Source organism: Saccostrea echinata, unplaced genomic scaffold (assembly GCF_033153115.1).
Source record: "Saccostrea echinata isolate AGI-Se365-2 ecotype Australia unplaced genomic scaffold, CSIRO_AGI_Sech_v1 ptg000028l, whole genome shotgun sequence".
Classification (NCBI taxonomy): domain Eukaryota; kingdom Metazoa; phylum Mollusca; class Bivalvia; order Ostreida; family Ostreidae; genus Saccostrea; species Saccostrea echinata.
The window spans coordinates 13,165,225-13,187,112 of NW_026889777.1; the positions used below are offsets into that span (position 1 = coordinate 13,165,225).

General features: G+C 33.5%; 1 protein-coding gene across 1 annotated transcript; it reads right to left on the reverse strand.

The window, feature by feature from the left end:
- Positions 1 to 1,836: 1,836 nt before the first annotated feature.
- LOC133193526 (BRCA1-associated RING domain protein 1-like) lies at positions 1,837 to 21,490 on the reverse strand. Its single transcript, XM_061329490.1, has 13 exons — positions 21,417 to 21,490; positions 19,374 to 19,430; positions 17,138 to 17,292; positions 16,685 to 16,819; positions 15,451 to 16,135; positions 14,759 to 14,975; positions 14,137 to 14,217; positions 7,887 to 8,059; positions 7,245 to 7,350; positions 6,188 to 6,314; positions 5,469 to 5,570; positions 4,323 to 4,444; positions 1,837 to 2,447 (listed from the first exon to the last, which is right to left on the reverse strand). Exons 1-13 carry the CDS (start codon positions 21,488 to 21,490, stop codon positions 2,124 to 2,126), a joined length of 2,358 nt encoding a protein of 785 aa, XP_061185474.1. The 3' UTR covers positions 1,837 to 2,123.
- Positions 21,491 to 21,888: the final 398 nt, after the last annotated feature.

Genomic DNA, 21,888 nt, shown 5'->3' on the forward strand with positions numbered 1-21,888 from the left:
TAAGATCAAAGGTCGAAAAAATATTTTCCCTGCCTTAAAGGTGTGTTTCGCTGCAATTTTTCCATGACATCGTCAGCCAATTGGCATATCTAATTACTCTCACTGACCGCATGGAAATTACAATGTATAGCTTTCTTTGCGCATCTTAAGGTGTATTAAAAGACTGTATATATAGATCAATTCAAAATTTAAGCATCTTTTGAGCAAACATACAGCTTTACTAAACTTCATAGTACACGTATTTTGCTTCTAACAAAAAATTCTGGTTCAAGAATTAATTCTTTCCGCCAATGACCTCAAGATTACTTTCTTAAATATTGTGACATTCATCTCCTTCTGTTTACTTTCGAATACATTACAAAATTGTCCATTTTTTCTTTTTAAATTCAGGTATTTATAGACATTTACTTACAAAGTTCTCTGTCCTTGCAAGCTATATCGACGTTCTCGTAAATCTTAGTATAAGAGAGACGCATAACCAATAACGGTCAAAGATATCTCCTTTACGACGCGTTTCATAATTGCAATTAATGTTTGCCTAGACTCATTCATTCGCTTTTTATTTCCTCTGTAAAGAGATTCATAGTTTAAAAAGAAAAGTAAAATACAATACCGTTTACTCTTGAATGTTCCACACAAGTCGAGAGTCGCACTTATTAACTTTCAGGCCTGTAAAAGAAAGGGAGGGGGAGCAGGGGGTATAGTATTCTGCTTTTAATTAGTAAATTTTCATTCAAATGCTGCCCCCCTATATTTCTTGCTGTAAAGTCAATCACTGGAAAATTCCAGGACTTGGACAGTTTTTTTGTTTTTGCTGGTTAGAAAATTACAGGATTTGAACAGTTTTTTTTGTTTGCTCGTCAGATTTTTGGGGGAAGTTCCCCCTCCAGACTTTTGAGACCGTTGCTAGTACTTTGAACTTTTAACTCTAAACTACAGCAGTTTTAAGTTCTGATTTAATTTAAGTCCCTATCCTGAGTAGTAGTTAAAAAGGCTTGGGATTCGCGCCCAGAAAAAACAAAGAGAATTCTCTGAAAAGGCAGATCCAGTGCCCCCCCCCCCCCCCCGTTTGAGATTTTTTTGGTTTGCTTTTGTATATTTTGTTTGTTTAGCTTGCATATATATATACTCTCAACTAAAGCGACACGTAACTAAAAATTAAATGAAAATGTAAAACCAAAATTAAAAAGACATTCATGTATCTTAGTTTCAAAAAATCTCTCTTAAACAATGGGAAATTTCCATTTTGAACTCCACCATTATATACGGGAGAAACAAAAAATGTATAAAAGCACTAATTAAAAGTTCCTGAGTTTGATAGCTGCCCCGGAGTTAAAAGTAGCCGAAAATATTCCTGATGCTTAATAAGGCTAAAACCTCGTAGTGGCTAGATTTATACCCCATGAGTTATAATTCTCATGTTGATAAAACTTGCTTGATAACAGTAAGAATACATACTTTCAATCCTAATTCATATTCTCAAAGTGACCTGTACATTCTGGACTATTGATGTATGGAGCTCCTAATTAACATAAACTCATTGACAAATGAATTAAGATATCAGATTCAGATGCTCCATCGGGTGTACATACTACCAGTCATATATCAGATGCTGACAGTAACAGAATGACTGTACAAGTTTAAACAGCTTTACGAATTATAACTTCTTATCCCTTGCAAATTCCTCACAAAGAAAAAACCATTTATTTTCAACAGATTACTAGTATTAAAATATCTTCATTGTAATATATATCCAAGAATTTCTTCTTTGCACTGTTATAAATTCTTTATCTATTATATGTCTGGATGAGGGTAACAAATACAAATATTGTGATCGTATTATATTTAATTTGTTCATTCTATTCATTGCATAGATAAAACAAATTTTATCAAATTCTACAATTGTACAGATATCCAATTTCAAGCATTCTCATTTTTCCATATTCACAAACCCAGTAGTGATAATCAATACAGACCAATTAAGATAAAAATATGCATACAATAAATGTACAAGTATGTACAAAAGCAAGATGGATACGTCTTTATATGTATTAATGATTACTCCTTACTACAATGTACATAATGTTAACAAAAACAGCCATAAATAAACCTTATAGTCATTGTTACACTGTAGTTTTAATTAATTTGAACTGACTAATACAATCCATTACCCAAGATGCCCTCACACTAGTTATCACGGGAGTTCTGATTGGCTGAAATTGACAATTGTTGTCATGGATGATAAATATACAGCAGGTTTCCATGCCAGCAGGAGCGTGGTAGGGTATGGTGAGGTCTGTTTCAGGAATGTGGCCTGGTTTGGGCTCTCTCTGAATCACATGACCCCCTCCTAGTTTTACCAGATCAATAAGCTCCTCCTTGTCGGGGGTTGGGTATTCGAAATTTCCAGAGAAGTAAAACTGGCATCCATCAAATAATCCTGGCAACTGTTTAAAGAAAGAAAATTATTTTTATGCCCCAAAGAGCAATGCCTTGAAGTTTGGATGGGGGATGTATTTTTGGGGCAAACCTTACTCATAACTTTTGAAATATTCAACCTGGATAAAATGACCAGAGGTTGTGTCAGAAACTTTGGGTTATTGATAAAAAATTGGTGTTAAGCCAAAATCTGCTTTAGAGATGTTTTCAACTGGAAAACACTAATCTTGTGAAATTTATCTTTAAAGTTATGCCTTTGGCAGATTTATCAATATTTCTTAATCTTAGATTGTAAATTGAACTTGTTTGGTAAATTCACAATCTATATAACAAGACAATAATCTTATGAGAGCGGATGATGCTTATAACACTAATGCCCGTATTCATACCTATGGCTTAGGTAAGCTAGGTTTATCAAGTAAGCCAGAGTCAAGTAAACCGGATTTAAATCCCACTTGAGCTGAGCTCACTTTAACCTCACTTGTGTTTCACACTGAAAATAAAACTGGGTTTACCTAAACTGCAGTCAATCTCGTGTTTTGACAGCATTTGGTATAATATTAAGCAGAGAAAGAACCAGAGACACAGGAAAATGAAAAAAAACCGTATATTTTCATAGAAAATCTTTCATTCCTTCACGGAAAAGGTTTTACTAGGAGCGTCCTCCTACTTTGAGTAGAGACAATGTTCTCACCATTACATGTACTATCAATAAATTAATTCATTCAATATAACGAATGCCCCCACTTACTCTATAATTTAATTTTCTAAGAGAGCAAAAGACACAATTCAAGGGCAGATACAGGAATTTTTCTTCTTTAGAGGCACGGGCTTACCCACTCAAAATAGAAACATCTTCCAAATTAATTCAATATTTTTTCAAAGGAAATAAAAAGCACCAATACTTATTTTATCACTTTCATTCTATGTGGGTTCAAATCCTCCCCCCCCCCCATACACACACACAGCTTGCCTTTGCAATTACACACAATAGAGAGCGAAGTTGCAAATCGGAGACAATGTAAAATCATCTTTAAATTTCCACCCGGGAATGGCATTGAACATTGATGTATCACCGGGGAAAATAAGTGTAAAACTTTCCGGCAACAATGAAACATAAAAATGCTAACGATGGAATAGCACTTTATTATAAACTTAGGTCGGTAGGGTGAATTCTGGAAATCCAAAAATTAGACCCGAACAATCCGAAGCCTAGGACTTACATGTACCTGATTAACAGTGTTGCATATAACATATAAATAATAAAATATAACAATGACATTTAGCACAATTTTGAGCATGAGTGACAGATGGCTTAGATAGAATAACTCATGACATGTTGAGTAAATCGATTAAATTGACACATTTTGAGTTACATGGTAATTAGCATAATTAGTCTTTTATGTTGTTTTAAGTAATTACAATAGATTAAAAGTATATTTCAAAGATAGTTAAAACAGGCCACTAAAATTGTTTTTATCAAAATTTACACCGTGATAGATGTAACACACTTCAGTATGTTCATAATAATTAGAACAGCATTTTGAGAGAAGTCCAAGAACATCATATAAATAGATTTGCTATGTCATGTATAATTTTGAGTCGTCTTTTAATTTTTTCCACCTAATTCATCTTATCTATCCAGTCCTCCAGTGTTAGAAGAACAGTAAATCGACATTTAAACCTACCCCAGACCAGGTTTAGGCTTAGCTTAATTTGTGAGCTCAGCTCACTTCTGAGAAACAGGTATGAAACGGATTTAAAAAATGTAAGCTTTTCTTAGTGGTAAACCTGGTTTAAACACAGGTGTGAATACGGGCATAAGTATTATTTAAAAAATAGTGATATTTTATACTCTGTGTAAAATTTTGTGCCTTATTTACCTGCTGTTGACGATTGACTCTGCCTTTCTGTGCCGAATGGGATTCAGGATCTGAACTAGTTCCCGGGATCTCAAATGCCTCCTCGCACACCTTCATCCCATACTCCAGACACATTTCTACCCCTGAAAGAATCCATAGATAGAGGCAGGAGTGTAAATTTCATAATAAGAAGCTGTATACAGCAATCAACAGAGAGAAAAAACAAAAGTGCAATGTAAAAATCTTTTAATCATGTTTCATTGAGAGTTTAAGGTTTACCATCCCTCTGTCCATTCACATAAAATTTTGCTTTGTGAATTTTCCAAATCTAATTTATAATTAAAGTGGACAAATTTTCATTACACCTTGCAGGGCAAAATTTCACAGAAGTGATCCACAAAGGGATTAATGAAATTACGGTAAAAGTTACATGTACTTTTCTTAGCTGAGGGAGAATCCTCCTTAAAGGCTACTTACAGTTAATGTTCAGCATCCACTCAGTTCTAAAAAAAGTCCATATTTACAACCCAATCATCAGTCAGTACTACTTACAGTCCATGTTTACAATGCAGCATCCAGTCAGTACTAAAAACAGTCCATGTTTACAATCCAGAGTCCAGTCAGTAATACTTACAGTCCATGTTTACAATCCAGCCCTCAGTCAGTAATACTTACAGTACATGTTTACAATCCAGAGTCCAGTCAATAATACTTACAGCCCATGTTTACAATCCAGCCCTCAGTCAGTAATACTTACAGTACATGTTTACAATCCAGAGTCCAGTCAGTAATACTTACAGCCCATGTTTACAATCCAGTGTACAGTCAGTAATACTTACAGTCCATGTTTACAATCCAGAGTCCAGTCAGTAATACTTACAGCCCATGTTTACAATCCAGCCCTCAGTCAGTAATACTTACAGTACATGTTTACAATCCAGTGTCCCATCAATAATACTTACGGTACATGTTTACAATCCAGTGTCCCATCAATAATACTTACAGTTCATGTTTACAATCCAGCATCCAGTCAGTAATACTTACAGTCCATGTTTACAATCCAGTGTACAGTAAGTACTACTTACAGTCCATGTTTACAATCCAGCCTCCTGTCAATAATACTTACAGCCCATGTTTACAATCCAGCATCCAGTCTATAATACTTACAGTCCATGTTTACAATCCAGCGTCCAGTCAGTACTCCTTGTAGGTACTTCATAGTCCGAGGACAAAGTCCATTCTTATTACAAGATGTCACTATGTGGGTCACTGTTAGAAATAAACAAATGCAAAAATAAACCTTCTTTTTTTTAAAGAATTGCCTCTTGTTTGTTTTTAATTGTTTTGTTTAAGGAGAAAATTTCAACTGGTTTTCAGCAGAGACTGAAGGAAGAAGACTTCAAGACCTTTGTCAGCTTGTAATGGACAGTTACAATCCATTACAAGTTGACACTGTTATATAGATTACCTTGAATTCTGATTATAAAAAATTAAAAATACATTAAGAATACAAAATCAACAAAAAAAAATTGAAGACAAAGCATGAGAAATTAGTATGAGGACAATTTTGGTAAATTTCGTTTTAAATTATACAATATACATGTATAAGGCCATCTTTCAAAAATTGTTTGTTTGCCCTCTCCCGACAGGCTGGCTAGAAATGGCCCGACTCAAAACCTTTTTTAACCTCCAGGTGATGATATATATTTTAATATTTTATTCTAATATATTTTGAAATTTTCAGCATTGATAAGCTAATTTTCTGGAGGAAAAATTTACCCACCTAACTACACCCAATTTTTTTTTTACCCTGAGTCAGGAGAGGGCAAACAAACATTATCTTAAAGATGGGCTAACTACACTATTTTTACGAACTGTAACCTTACCCTCGTGGGAGAAATCCTCAGTGACCTTAGCCTGGAGTTTGGTGGCACACTTCTGTAGTGTGATTTTCTGGTCTCTAGACAGGCCTGTGCTAAGGAAACATGGACTTTGGTATGAAAGAGGGTCAACCTTTAAAAAAGAAACACAACCCTGGTAAGACCAAGTGGTCAACAAGAAACCTAACTCTCGTAAGACAGAGGAGTCAAGAAACATAACTCTGTAAGTCAGAGGGGTAAAAAAAAATGACTCTGTAAGACAGAGAAGTCAAAAAACCTAACTCTGTAAGACAGGAGAGATCAACAAGAAACCTAACTCTGTAAGACAGAGGAGTCAAGAAACATAACTCTGTAAGACATAGAGATCAACAAGAAACATAACTCTCGTAAGACAGGAGAGATCAACAAGAAACATAACTCTCGTAAGACAGAGGAGTCAAGAAACATAACTCTGTAAGACATAGAGATCAACAAGAAACCTAACTCTGTAAGACAGAGGAGTCAAGAAACATAACTCTGTAAGACATAGAGATCAACAAGAAACATAACTCTGTAAGACAGAGGAGTCAAGAAACATAACTCTGTAAGACATAGAGATCAACAAGAAACATAACTTTGGTAAGAAAGAGGGGTCAGTCTGTGAAAAAAAAAAAAACCCAGATGTAATAAGAGATTATGAAGTCCAACTCAATGAATGTTCTATATAAGTAAGTTTAAGTCTCACAACAAATGTACATGTAGTGTATATCCAGGAAAGTTTGAACATAGTTTCACTCACCCATAAAATGTGGTCAGATATTGCATATCATGTAAGTCATATACGTACATGTACCTGAACATATTCAATATTCCAAGTTGCGTAATTAATTCATTATTCTCTGTTGTATGGGTTATTAGTTTCCCTCTCTAAATATTCATATATGTGCATGTTTGAATCACATGTTGACCTATACTAAAAGCTCATCTTTTTTTTGATCTCCTGGTCTTAAAAAGAAAGGCCCCTTTGAATTTAACTATTCAGTAAACATCTTAAAACTGTGATCAAACTGAATAAAACTCAAACCTGGACAGCTGTATGTGTTGTTATGTCCTGAGCCTTTGTTTCCAGGGCAGACATTAACTCTGCATTACTCCCAGCTAACTGGACAGGACTCAGACCTTTTATATTTCTGTAGAAGAAAAAAGAGTATATTAATATTACTTTCAAGGTTTTTTTCATGACCCAAATCAGAGACAAATAGATGCAGTTTCCCTTTGGAAATGTGGTATTTTTATTCCCAAAATGTACTACATTTTCCCAACACTCTTTAAGATTTCCATTATAACATTTCTTCCAATATGAATAATATAAGGCTACTTTTAAAATTTGAGTGCAAAACACTGACTTTTACCACAAATCACTTTAAATAAAATTTTATCAAAATCACCCTAAATGTATTTCAATCAAGCTTAAATGTAGAAGTACATTTTTCGGCATTATTTTCTTTATTAATTTACACTATGTACAAGGTCACAAACATTCTGCGAAAATTTATCCCAGTGTACTTAAAGTACATTTAAGGCATAGAGTGGCAATGTAAGAAATTTGCACAATTTCCTACCCGTGGATTAAACAGAAATTGTGATTCCACGGAATTATGACCCTGTGGAAAAAAGTACAGCACAGTCTTACTAATAGCTAGTAAACAACTGCCTTATAACTGACCTAGCATTTACTGAAGCACCATGTTGAACAAGTAGTTTGACACAGTCCACCTTTAAATGTCTGACAGCATCATGTAATGGCGTCTCGTTCTCAGTTCCTGGGACATCAATCAGTGCCCCAGCAGTTATCAGTCTCTCTGCTATCTCCACATGGCCATAATGACAAGCCTCATGCTGTAATTAGAGCCCAAAATTTATAACACTCGTATACTTATACATGTAGTCTACATTCTAATATTTGGCATGGGTTATTCCCCTTCATTTGCAATTGGTAATTCTCAATTTGTTTTAAACAACCTCTCATTTTTCAAATACTTGCAGTGTTTTATCTAAACCATTCCCAAGGGGAGCAGCACTCTCTTCCTGGGGACACCCTCTGCTCTCTTAAAATGTTCTTAATGACCTGACTTTTTTAGTGATTGTATGTATACATCTTTTTCAGTGAACAAAATAGTTGTACATGTATTTACAGATTTTGAATGGGATCTTGGGATTTACCTGCCTCCCTCTCCTTTTCTTGCATGAATTTTTGGAGACATTAGCATTGAAAGGCATGAAAAATCAGGATAAAGAATAAATGAGGACTTTTTTTTGTAAAATATCAAACTGTTCTGTTTGCACCCTCCTAGAATTCTGCTTAGGAAAATCTTCATTGAGATATTAACAAGTCCCATCATTCTACAGAAGTCAAAGTTACGGAAAGTTTGTGGACTATGGATGATACATGTTAACTGAGTGACTAATATATGTAAGTGATCCAATGATGAAATGTTTGCCAAGTCATTCATCTTTAACTTTTCTAGAAAAGATCCTGCTAATCATTTAATTGTGCTATTATCACCTAGGCATTATCTTGAGCAATGTAAATTAAACTAGAAAACTGACCAGTCAGCAAGGGCCCCGCCAAGGGGTAGAAATATAAGGGTACAGCTTACAGAATGAGAATTTTAATTGATTACAAAAATTTAAAAATATATGAAGAAGAATATGCAATAACAACTGTATTTATAAAATTTCAAGATAATTCCTAAATATCCAACAACCTGTAAAGAGTATCCCTGTATTTACATAAGGCAGTAAAAAACATCATATCTATAATAACTCAATTAAATGTATATTTAAACAAGAATAAAGCATGTGTTTTATAAAATGCCAGCCTTCAGTGAATACAAATATCACCCAGGCTTGACCTTAACTTAAAAAAAAACATCAGTTGCAGACAAAGGTTAATTTATCTTAAAGTGACAAATAAAGATAAGTCTGGAAAATTTTCTGCCCCAGACAAGATAATTAATCCCAAGGGATTAATTGTACTGCTCTCTCATCCTTTTCTTCCAAGTTTACAATAAGAACTCTTCCAGTAATGATACAATGAGTTTATTATTGGACTACTCATTAAAATTAATAGTATTCTTGAATTTACATAAGGCAGCCAAAAAAAAAAGAAGAAATAAATAAAATAAATAAATAAAAACCAAAAAATAATAAAAAAAAACCCATATCTTTATGTATATCTTGTTTTTAGAATTCAATAAAATCATAACTCATTGTATATTTTACCAAAATAAAGTATGAACATTATTTAAATCCACATTTCAGAGAATGTAAACATCATTCAGAATTGACCTTAACTTCAAAACAAACTTCATTTGCAGACAGAGGTGTTAATTAATCTCAATTTGACAGAAACAGATAATGCTTTGGATTTTCTTCAAGAGGAAAGTTAATTAATCCCATGGGACTAGTTGCAGCTTTCATAGTTTACAATAGGAACATTCTCAGCAGTTATCTCTCTTTGCCCTGGCATTCATTCTAATGTAAAGTTAAAGGCCAGCAATTGGGTATAAAAGCAACCAATCAGTGAAAATGGTGGAAGTTATGAATTTTCTGGTCACATTCAGATTGCAGCACTTATTTTGCAAAAATCAAGATTCAGCTATTTTATTATCATTTCAAAATTGTTATGCCAGTTCCTCTCATCACTGGGCATTATTTTACATATAAATACTTTTTAAATTTTAATTTTGGCTTCAAAAAATTGAAGCAGGGCTGATTTTGTATTTCAAACTAGAGATTGGCAGTTTGTGGGCATGATTTCTGTTTGTTATTGTTTACACCGGATGTTGACTCAATCACATTGCAAAGGCATGTCTGTGTAGTGATGGCGCCAAAATGAACCAACAATGTGTATTGGTACATGTTATTCTCTGTTAAAAGGAATAAAATATTTAGATTTACTCACATTTATTAGTAAATCCATTGTATTTCAATTTGTTCCATTTAAAATGAATGGTGAATATGAAAAATAATTCCCACAATCACAATACTGCCCAGTCTGAGTGAGAGAAAACTCAGTTTAGGTAACCATCCCCAGTGTTAGTCTTGAAATAACTCATCCCTCAGATCCAAAACAAATATTTTCACTCCAAAGTGTTCATTACATTATGTCAAAACTGAAAGCTCAGTAATATTACATGTATAATGTCTCCTGAATAATCCTTCGATACACATGTTGTTCTTCAGTTTCATTGCACTCTGAGTCTGACCTGCTCAGCATTGACAGGTACAGAAAGGATCATCTTAATAAACATTGAATTAGTTAACCAAGGCATAACTATTGAATTTATATAAAAACTATAATTACAAACTTTCAAATATATTGATGAGTACAATAAATTCTATTGTTTATATAGCGAGTTATTGTTAACGTGATTATAAAGATCCTTTCTGTGCCTCGCAGGCAGAGCACATTGGTAGAAAAATGCGGGAAAACATCCCCGAATCATCACCTTGAACTTCTGAATCAGTAATATTACTCCCACAGGTGGTCCATGTATGGAATGTTGTCAGGATTGGGAAACCAGCCCCTCACACATTTTATTACACAATCTGGCATTATGTCTCTACGATGCCACACTAAATTCCTGTATCTTGGGTCTTGTTCTAATGCCCTTCTTTTTTTCTCAACATATCTAGGGTGATTCCAGATATCTCTATGATACATCATAGTCCAAAATCTTTTGTACTTTTCTTTGCGTAAATTTCTGTTTCTTCTATGTTTTGGGTGAGGGTCAGTTTCCCACCACATCTGCCTATTTACTTCATCAGTGATACATGGTCTACAGAAACAATATATACACTCTGAACTATTAGGATCCTGTTGAATTCTGAAAGGTTCATTTACGAACTCATTGTTGTCAGTTATTTCTTCTTCATGTTCTGGTGAATCGGTCTGAGTCTCGACATTCACTAAAGAGTTACTATTTGAAATTACGGCTGAATCAAAATCCCAATCAAAGTGATGGAAAACACCTCTTATATTTTCTAACTGATCATCACTCAATTCCATTAAAACCTGCCGCTTGCTTGCCATTTTTAGATTTCAGATACTGTCAAAGTTTTCGTGCGTAAATGTCAAGTTACTCTGATTTAATGCCCATTAGCAACTTTAGCCAGTGCAGATGCCAAACAATGATATCGGAGGGGGACATAGAGGAAAGATATACTATAATAGTAATCAATAAATTAGTAAATAAATATTACATGTAAAATGTCATTTTAAAAATTGTTTGAAAGATGATTGTTTTGGATTTTTTTTTTATGAAATTCCCCTGTTTCCCCAGTTCTAAATCATTTCATCGGGGACAAATATCACTGTTTTTTATTTAAATAAAATTATATTACCCCAATTGTTCCTACCAACCATCGCTCCATAAAATGTCACTTGGGTTCAGAGTTCATATTGCAATCTCTTTTTTCAGCAGCAGGATGTTTCATTTTCTTTGGTAGGGGGGTTTAAAACTTTTCCAAAAATTAAAGGTTACTTATTAAGAGTTTTTTAAATAAATTAATAACAAATCTTTTGACATTCATTGAACTTTATTTGCTCTGCTTTTCAATGAATTAGCATCCATAATAAAACCAGAAAAATCATAGAATTTTTTCAACTTGAAATCCCCTTGCACCAATTGAAGTTGGGCTAATTGCTAGCATTCAATGATCTCTAAAGTTTCTGAATTATTACTGATCATACAATATGGATTCTACAACCAAAAAACGTCCACCTTCATTTAAAATATCAATTCCTGGAGATGACCAACAAAAAAATGAAATACTTTCTCTTCTTCATAAAGCAAGAGATATTTTAGTGAGACAGCTGAATCATCCTGTAAATAATGCAGAGATCCTAGAAAAGGTTTTGAAAACATTCTTAGAGAAATATGACAGAGAAGATGAAGAAGCAAATGTGGCTATGGAGACCTTGGACTTGAACACATACATTCAGGTACAGGAAAAGGATTCTAACCAGAAAATTTTCCTTACTGCAGAATCATCACTAAGACGTTTAGTAAAAGTGGTGGAAAATAATTCCAAATTCTGTAATGGTGATCTTTCATTAAAAAAGATTATCAAAAAGGGACATGTTGCTGCAGCAAGATTTAATTGTAGAATTCAAAAACATCATAGCCTTTTGTGGTCTTCATCACCATACTTACCAAATAATGAATATTTGGTGAATAAAAGAGGATTTGCTTGTAGTGGAATGTTGCCTGTTCATTACGTCAGATTTTCAAAGGGAGCTAAAATTGGTACCATCAACCAAAGTAATCGTGACAAATGCTTACAGAATATCTATCCATTTATTGAATCAGAATATGAAGACAGTATTAACATGGCGCTTTGGGGAGAAGTAGGATGCAGCGATGATGACGGAATTAACATCATGACAGATGCTCGGCATGGATGTAGAAAAAATGCCAAAGACTCAAGTGTTGTGGCGTTAGGAGAGAAAACACACCAGGTAATAAAGTGTGAACATGTCACCAAAGCAGACGATCCAGTATCTCAAAGACACGAGAAACTTGGAACGGAGAGAATTTACAACTATCTTGATGAGCAAGTTGTTTCAGTTGATGTTCATATCCATGATCGAAATATCTCCATCAATAAATTTGTTCGAGAATTAGGAGGACAACGAATCAAAATGATACCTGGCATGGAGTTAAAAGTATTAAAGTGAAAATGAAAAAAATTTCAAGTGGACCAGCATATCAGAAGGGGAAAACTTGGTCTGAATATCTATATGATAAAGTTGAGCCAGTTGCCACTCACTGCCACTGGGCAATTAGAAACTGCGATCAAAATCCCCAAAAATTACAAGATCTCCTTTTGAATATCATTGAACATTATAAAGGAAATCATTCTAATTGTCATCCTACATCACGTTGCAGAACAGATCCAAATTATGAGCCATCGAGACTTGTAATATGTGATAAAGTGTCAGAAAAATTGTTACGTGGTGTAATAACTAGTTCAAATTTGTATAGATACCCACAGGATTATGTACTTGCAAAGGATACATATTATGTAGAAAGTTTCAACAATACTTTGAACATGTTTCAGGACAAAAGAATTGCATTTAGTGACAAGGGATACAGAGCGCGATCAAATCTAGCAGTCTGTCATTGGAACGAAAATGTGGACAGAGAGTTCACCTCTGTATGGAATCCACCCAGAGCAAATGCTCCAAGAAGTAGAAAAGGAAAAAAAAGATCTACAAACCCCTTACATTCAACTACAGAGAAAACATCTGGAAAAGACAAATATCTGCACTTTTCTCTTAAAGTTGAATCATAAATGTCTTCAAATCAGTAATTTATAAAATATACAGTGAAACAGATATCAATTATAAATATTTAAAAAATCTTGTAAGTTCAAGCAGTTTTTTTTATTCAGGATTATTTAGTAAATTGAGCCCTCTAAACAAAGTGATTCTTTACACTGAAAGAAGAATATCGTCTGCTAGAGTGCACATGTAGATTGTAGCATGTGGTAATGTTTGCATGACTGATAACAATTCTAAATTTAAACTGCAGAGGAGTGAGCCATGCCTCCTTGCCATATATGCTAAATTGCCGTCGGGGTGTAAAATTTTCTAGGTCACTACCGGCCTTTAAGGAATCTACCCACCACCCTAGCTCCAAACTGGATGACATAGAGAACCAAACTTAGCATCAAAATATGTCTTACTGCCTCTTCAACCAACACACCAAATTTTAACTTAATTGGTCAACTACAAAAAAAGTTATTAGAAAAAAACAAAAAATTTGTGGACGGAAGAATGACAGACAGACAGACGGACAGTCAGAGTGATTACTATAGGGCACCTGCAAATCCTTGCGAGGCCCTAATTAGACTTCTAATTTAACTAATACACAATTGCTGTAGTAAGTTTTGACATGTTTTCTCACCAGTGGTGTCCAGCCCGCATTATCTCTGTTGTTGGGATTTGCTCCAGATGAGAGAAGTGACTGCACTTTTTCTAAATCCCCCTAAAAGTAAAATTGGAAAATTATTACATCACAAATATACATTAATGTCAATTGTGGTCATTATTAAGAATCTCTGCTTATAATAAATTCTGCCACAGACAACTGAAAAAAAAAAGCAATTGAAAGGAAAGGTTTTTATCACTTTCAATCTCAGTGAGATTCTGCACAATTTGTCTTATAATTTTCCACCATATCAACTGGTTTCTGAATGCTTCTGGATGCACTCTGATCTCTATAGAGCTAACTGCTTTCTGATGTTGCCTTAAAAAAGCTGAGGTTTACAACATTAACTTTGATATAACCCCCAACTTACCTTGGAGTGATTTTAAATTAGCCTTGAAATGACCCATAACAAACCTTGAATTGACCCACATGTAACTTTGATATGACCTAAAATTTACCTTGATAGAAACTACAACTAAACTTGAAATGACCTTCAGTTAACTTTAGAATGACCCACAACAAATTTTGATATGATACTTTTGATATAACTAACCTTGAGTATGACCCCCAATTAACCTTGATATGAGCAACAACTAACCTTGATACAAGCCACTTGAAGTGGGGTTTCTCCTTTAGCATTCTTCTTGTCAATGAGAGAGTGACTTCCTTTCCCAGAACCACTCAAAGAAGAGTTTAAATTATCCTGATTCTTCTGTTGATGTGAGCTAATCCTTGTCATTTTTTCGGATTTTTGAGTTGTAAAAGAAACATCTTCTGTACTTAGGCAAGCTGGAAAGCTTCTTCTAGTTTTCTTTCTGAATATAAATCAGCACACGTATATACAACTGATGAACGTTTAGTGAAACAAAATAAATATCTAGTGTTTGCAGAAAGTTCAAAAGTTTTTGTTTGTTTAAAAATGCCATTTTAAGTCAATTTTGCTATAATAACATTTTGCTGTATACTTTTGAAGCCAATTTCTTTGAAAGAACACCTAAAAGTCCAATCCAAATTAAATATAATTCCTAGTTTTTAATAATAATAATAATACTTTATTTATAGAGGGTAACCTGATTAGTGCAAGTAGTCTTCCTCGGGGCCTTAATAACACATATTCAAAGTATGTATACAATAAACACATAACACAATATGAGACAATGAAATATAAACACTTTAACACAACAAAATAAATAAAACATTGGAATTTCATTAAAAAGGTGGAAAAAAGATTTAAAAAAAAAAGAATTTACCCTATGAAAGGTGAATCTGATATTAACACCAACAGAATACCTGTCAATAGAAGTAGAAGCAGCTCCAACACTTCTCCTGGCTTTTTTGTTGTCAGATGGCACTGTGATAGAGGAAGTAGTTTCACATGCACCAACACTCCTCTTGGCCTTCTTCAGATGGTTAGATGGTCGACTTGACGTTCTTTCCTCCTCCTGAACTTCAAATACTTCATGTGGACCACTTCTGTCACCGCTGTTTTGTTCATTAGAAGACATATTGACTTTTGACACATTCCCTTCATCTCTTTTCTGCAAGGATAAATCTTCATCATCTTCCTCGTCATTATTCTGGGTCTTTCTTACTCTTAAAATTTTAGAACCTTTTGATTTTCCCATCTTAAATCTTGACTCTCCAATAAGCTTGCCTTTTTTAGACTTTTCACCAGATTTATTTTCAGTACTTTTATCTGCTGAACTGAAATTTGCTGCGGCACTGCTGCCATTGTCAATGTTGGTTTCATCATTGGTCTCCATATAGTCAAAGAACTGGGTCATGGTGGTCTGGTCTTCTGGTTCCGTTGACCTAGTTTTCCTTCTGACTCCTGGACTTAAAGCTTTCCCCCTCGACTTATTGCTTGTCAAGTCATGATTACATGTAGTTGTGCTGTTTGATGGCAAACTTTCTTGACAGGGATTTGACAACTTTTCCCCGATTTTTGATGATCTAGATCTTCTTTTCTGTTTTCCTGATAAGATATATAATTTTATCAGAACTTTGCTTTAAATTATTTGGATATTTACCATATGGCATATACGATGTTGTAGCTTTAGTGTAATGACTCCTCCCTTGCAACATTTGACATATTGAATTGAATTTCTTTTTTTTTCCCCAGACACTTCATCTTACAGCATGTGTACTGCACATTTAAATCAAACTTTCATAATTACTGTACACAATCATATACATTATTATTATATATGTATGTATAAAGCACATTTTTACTTTTTTGATACATTTGAAAATGAAAGAAAACAATACACTTCATACTTCATGCAAATGAAAAAAAAGTCATGGATTCAAATTCAACCAATCAGATTGCATATACTGTGTATATCAATAAAGATTCCAAACCTGGACCTATTACACTCAAGTTCACAAGGTAAAGCAACCCTCTCAGTCTAACTGATATCCTTAAGCTGAGTTTCAGAAAGGGAAGATAGCCTTTTGCAGAAATACAAAATGTCAGTAACTGTACAGTACCATTCTTAGAAATACAAAATGTCAGTAACTGTACCATTGTTACGTGAAGCTTCCTGTTTGTGAGATAGCTTGGTTGGAGTAGAGAGTTCAGGACTCACAAAGTCGTAAACATCTGGGATGGCATCAGATTTAGTCGCACTGTTTTCTACTTCAGGTTCTATTATGTTTTCTGTGCCAATAAAAAAAAAATGCACAACTTAAGACGAATTCCGTACATTGTTCTATAGATTTTCACCATTCTGTTAGTGAATTTCACCAACTTTATACATAATTCAACTTTTTTTTTTTATCATTTTTCTTTCTTTGCTGTGAAAGTTCTAAATCAAATTCATCACTATTTTCCTCAAGATTGCTTCATATACAAGTACACTATTCTTACTCTTAAAACTCTCTTAAAAGCTCAAGCAAGTAAATAACAAAATTTATTGACTCGTCACTGAATTCAAATTAACAAACATTGCCTTAATTTGGACTGTTCACAGTTTACCTGAATCATTGCTCCCTGCGTTGTTCAGAATCTGACCAAGTCGTTTACAGAGGTTCACAAGGTTGAACAGCTGCCTGTTCACCTGGGCATCTTTGACATGAACAGGAATGTGACATACCACACAGCTTTGACCCAGCAACTTCTCACAGCAAGCACTGTAGTGTAAGATTAGAGATTTACCTATTCCTCACCATGTCTTAAGAAAATGAACCATTGAGCATAGAAAAAATATATTCGTTTCTGCTTTCAGGCTGAAAAAATTAGGTTAGGTAGGTAGGCTTTTTTTTAAAAAAAAAAATTCTCCTGGACTTCTTTAAACAAAGCATCAAGTAATATTGATGAATTAGTGTTTATAAAGCATTTCTTTGACTATATAGTGTAAGTATTTATTCATGGAACAAAAACTAAAAATTCAGATCTTCACTTAAAATTTTTTTTTTTAAAAAATAAGGTTGGTCCTATAAATTAGGGTTGATTGAAAAAGCAGAAACATTTCTTTTTCTAGGCCTTACAGAGAGAAAAGAATTCAAACCAGTGCTTCATGCAATCATACATTGTCAAAAAGAATGACCCCCCAGTAGGAGAGATAACTCTTACCATCATAAATGACAATAATTATCAAGCTATAAGGCTATTTCTGTCAAATATGCCTCACAAGGTATCATGATGAAATTGTGTTTCTTTTAATCATAAGTTAGAATTTTTTTGGAAAAATCATTACTGTTTAAGGCCACACCAATTTTTAAAATAGTTTTTTGGAATTTCAAAATAAAAAGTGAGGCAAGAGGGCAAAATAATTTTACAAATATTATTTTTCATTTTGAGCTTAAAAATTATGAAGCTAGTGAATACAAGTAACATAATTTTATTTAATGAATAAAGCATGATTTCAAAGAGCAAGTGCTTAAAATATAAAGACTTAAAATTATTAGATTTCATTTGCATACCACATGAACTTATGATTTTTAACTTTTTTTTTTGACATTGTTTTCAATAAACAAAAAGTTTCAGGTTTCAAAGACTTTATTTTCATAACAAGTTATGTTTTGCTATATCAAATAAGGTCTTTTTGAAGAATTTCCTCTCCAATATTTGTTGCCCATTCTATCAAATCATTAAATAAATTCTGTAGTCTCATTTGCCTGTAATTTTTCCAGGGAGAGAATAATTTTTGGAAGCATTCATAAAATGTGCAAATGCGTCTACTTTCTGTTTGTCATGTTTTGAATGAGGTACGTGTTACATTGGAATTTAGTTTCATTTCTACAAATGTTCTGTTCAGTTCCGTGCAAATTCCTAGGGACATGTCCGGTCTTGAAATCTTGAAAAATTTTTTTTTATTTTGATAGAGCAAACATCATCAATATTCACCAAACCTTTCGTGGACTTTTTGAAGGTCTCTTTATAGTAACATCAAACAGTGCTTCAAAAGTTTCCTCGGCTTCTAGTTTGATTGCAGTATAAGAAAAAAATTCACATCTACTGTTTTCAACTATTGACGTATCGTACATATAAAGAGTAGACAGACATCGTGAAAAACTTCACACCTTGTTACACAGTATGAGTTACGAAGTACAAACTTTCTCAATCCAGCGCTTCTGTCATTCCTCAACCACGTGTTCCGAAGTCTTTTGTGCGTTAGGTGCAAAAAGTCAAAAAAAAAAATGTACTCGATATTTTAAGATTTTTTCTTTCTGCTTTGCAGCAAATTTAAGTGGGAAAAAAAATTATTCCAGTTTAATAAACCACTGAGATGAGAATTTTGTTTTGGTATGCTTGTCCCTCTATACTCTCTTTTATGGTTAGGCCAAACAAAAAAATATGTGTGGTTCCGGTTACACCTCCAAAAAAATGAGGGTAGGTAGGTAGGGATTTTTTTTTTTTTTTTTAACAAAATGATTTTCTTAATTTTTCTAAATAATACTTATCACTACTTTGCAAATGACATTTAGATGTGGTGTGATAATATACTAGTCAATATTGGTAGGGTACACCTACATGCTAGCTTGCTTTGGATTTAACACTAATAAACACTTGCACTATGTTGTGCAAGGGGGCCGTCATTGCTGAAACTAAAACTTAGACCGGAGCCATTGATGGAAATTGGGGAAAATTCCGGAAAAAATATGAAAATTGCCAAAAAAAAAGTTTAGGGTCGGGGGTATAAAATAGGGACGGTCGGGTAACCGGAACCACACATATTTTTTTATTTGGCTTTAGTTTATTCTATGCTTACCTGCAATATATATGTTCACATCCACCCAAGGTACAGGGACTTCCTGCTAGGCTGCCACTAAAATAAAAACATTCAACACATTCATTTTATTTCTCAGCTAATAAAAATTTTGACACGTGATACTTTGGAAACACTTTTATGGTAACACTCATATTTTTTCAGCTAAATCAAGCTATTCTGAATAGCTTAGGCCATCTTTAAAAACTTGTTTGGTTGCCCTCTCCTGACCGACTGATTAAAAATAACCCCAAGTCAAAACTTTGTAAACCTCCAGGAAACAATTTTTTTTAAGCATTCTGGAAAACAGATTTTGAAAACTCAGCATTGACGTTGAAATTTTCTGGGGAATAAAAATCCTTACCTACCGACCTACCGGTATCCAATTTTTTCATCCTGGGTCAGGAGAGGGCAAAAAACATTAGTTTAAAGTTTGCCTTAATAAAGTCATATACTTAATTCAAGCTATATAGCTCAGGTCCAGCACAATCTCTTGATTTAGCTATAAAGCTTGATTTAGCTATATAGCTTTATTAAGCTATTCAGAATAGCTTGATTAAGCTATTTTATCACACTTTTTTCTTAAACATGTTAAATGTGTTATTTTCTCAGCTTGCAAAAAAAGTTGCACCTAATTTGGTGCAGTGATAATATTCAACCTTGAACTCTTCTGAAAATAATGCATGTAAAAATCACTCATCAAATTGCGTCTCCTTAAGAGACTTTGTACTCAAAGTTCTAAATGTTTTGGGGCTATACAAAGCAATTGATACAGTTACTTCTGCAATGAAATTATAAACTGATTGGTATAATTCAGTACAATGAGAAGCAACTTATACTTATCCATGCCTCAACGCACACAAGGTAGTGTACAGTTACTCAAACAATGGAAATACATCTTTTGCTTAAAAGTACAAATGTATTCAAATGCTGCAATGTCAGAACTATCTTTGATTTTGATTGTTGTTTTGATAGCTCATAGTACATATATGAATAGTCAAATACTTGCGACTTTCTGTCTATTTCTTACAAAAAACATTTTTTTGAAAAACTACATATAAATAGCTTTATCAAGCTATTTTATATAGCTTAATAAAGCTATATAGCTATTTCAAGCTATATAGGTAAATCAAGAGATTGTGCTGGACCTGTAGCTTAATCAAAAGATTGTGCCATACCTGTCATAAACACACATATCACAAATATTGTTCACTACCCCCTTTTTCACTATAAAAAGTGAAGGAAAATGAAAAATTTTTTACTCTCTACAAAACAAGACCAGGTCTAGGAAAATCACTATATTTAGCTATATAGCTAAATCTACCTATATAGCTTTATTTACCTATATAATATAGCTTTATTTAGCTATTTCAGAGTAAATTTCTGTTTTATGAAAAGCAGACAAAAAGTCGCATAATGAGGCAGTATTAGTTTTCAACTTTGAAATGGACTGAAAACAATTCACCAAAAACCCACTTTTAAAAATGTTTCTCCTTTTGTGCAATTGCAATCAAAGATCTAAAAGTTTTGGGGCTATGCATAACAGTTAATCTGTGAATAAGCAGCTACTTTAACAAAGAAAAGAAGTTTTGGTCAACAAGATAATTGATTGGTAATAATTCAGCACAATGCAATGCAAGGCAATCACACTTAGTCATGCCTCATCGCACTTCCAGTAATGGACAGCTATCCAAACAATAGAGATGCATTTTTTGGTTAAAAAGTGTTTAAAAGAGGCAATGTTTTTACTATCTATGCCCTAGGTTGTTTTTATCAAACCTTTTTAAAAAAATATCAGCCATAATTTTCATGCGACTTTTTGTTTGCTTTTCATAAAACAGAAACTTATTCAAAAATAGCTAAATAAAGCTATATTATATAGGTAAATAAAGCTATATAGGTAAATTAAGCTATATAGCTAAATATAGTGATTTTCCTGGACCTGAAGACTAGTCCTTGTCTGAACATCCTGCCACAGGTTTATTTATATGCATTTTTCTTTCAAAAGAAAAAAAAAATAAAATAAAGTACATGAAAAATAATTACCAAACACTGCATCGCAAATCGTTTTCTAAGTCTTTTAAAGTTTGGCGAGTATTTGAAAAGTCGAACATAAACATTCTTTTCGATTTCGCGCGTTTCAACAACTGGAAGTACTAATTGCCACATATCAATCAAGTTCGGTGAGGGTAAAATCTTTCCGGAAAACATAGGGGGCGTATTAAAAGTTGAAATTAGAATTTGACTAAAACTTGATTACAGTCAATTAGAAGTATCTTCATTTTTCCAGTATTTTATTGAAAAAAAAATCCTGGAGAAAAGAAAAATTGGAAAGGGCTAGATTTGTTGGAAATATCCTATGAGGCAAGCACCACCCATCTTTAAAATATCTAATTTTATTTCTAAATAAACAATTGTTAAACAAGGATATTGACAATAATTCAGGCACGTAGTGTGGTAATTCTTGAAAGGTGGCAGCCACAATAAAAACAAAATAATAACTTACCAGAAAAAAAGG

Bases quoted from the DNA above. Each gene is read 5' to 3' on its own strand.
- LOC133193526 (XM_061329490.1), bottom strand. From the start codon at position 21,490: ATGTTTATGTTCGACTTTTCAAATACTCGCCAAACTTTAAAAGACTTA. The intron at 19,431-21,416 runs GTAATTATTTTT...TTTTTATTTTAG, and splicing joins GATTTGCGATGCAGTGTTTG to TGGCAGCCTAGCAGGAAGTC. The intron at 16,820-17,137 runs GTAAACTGTGAA...TTATTGGCACAG, and splicing joins CGCAGGGAGCAATGATTCAG to AAAACATAATAGAACCTGAA.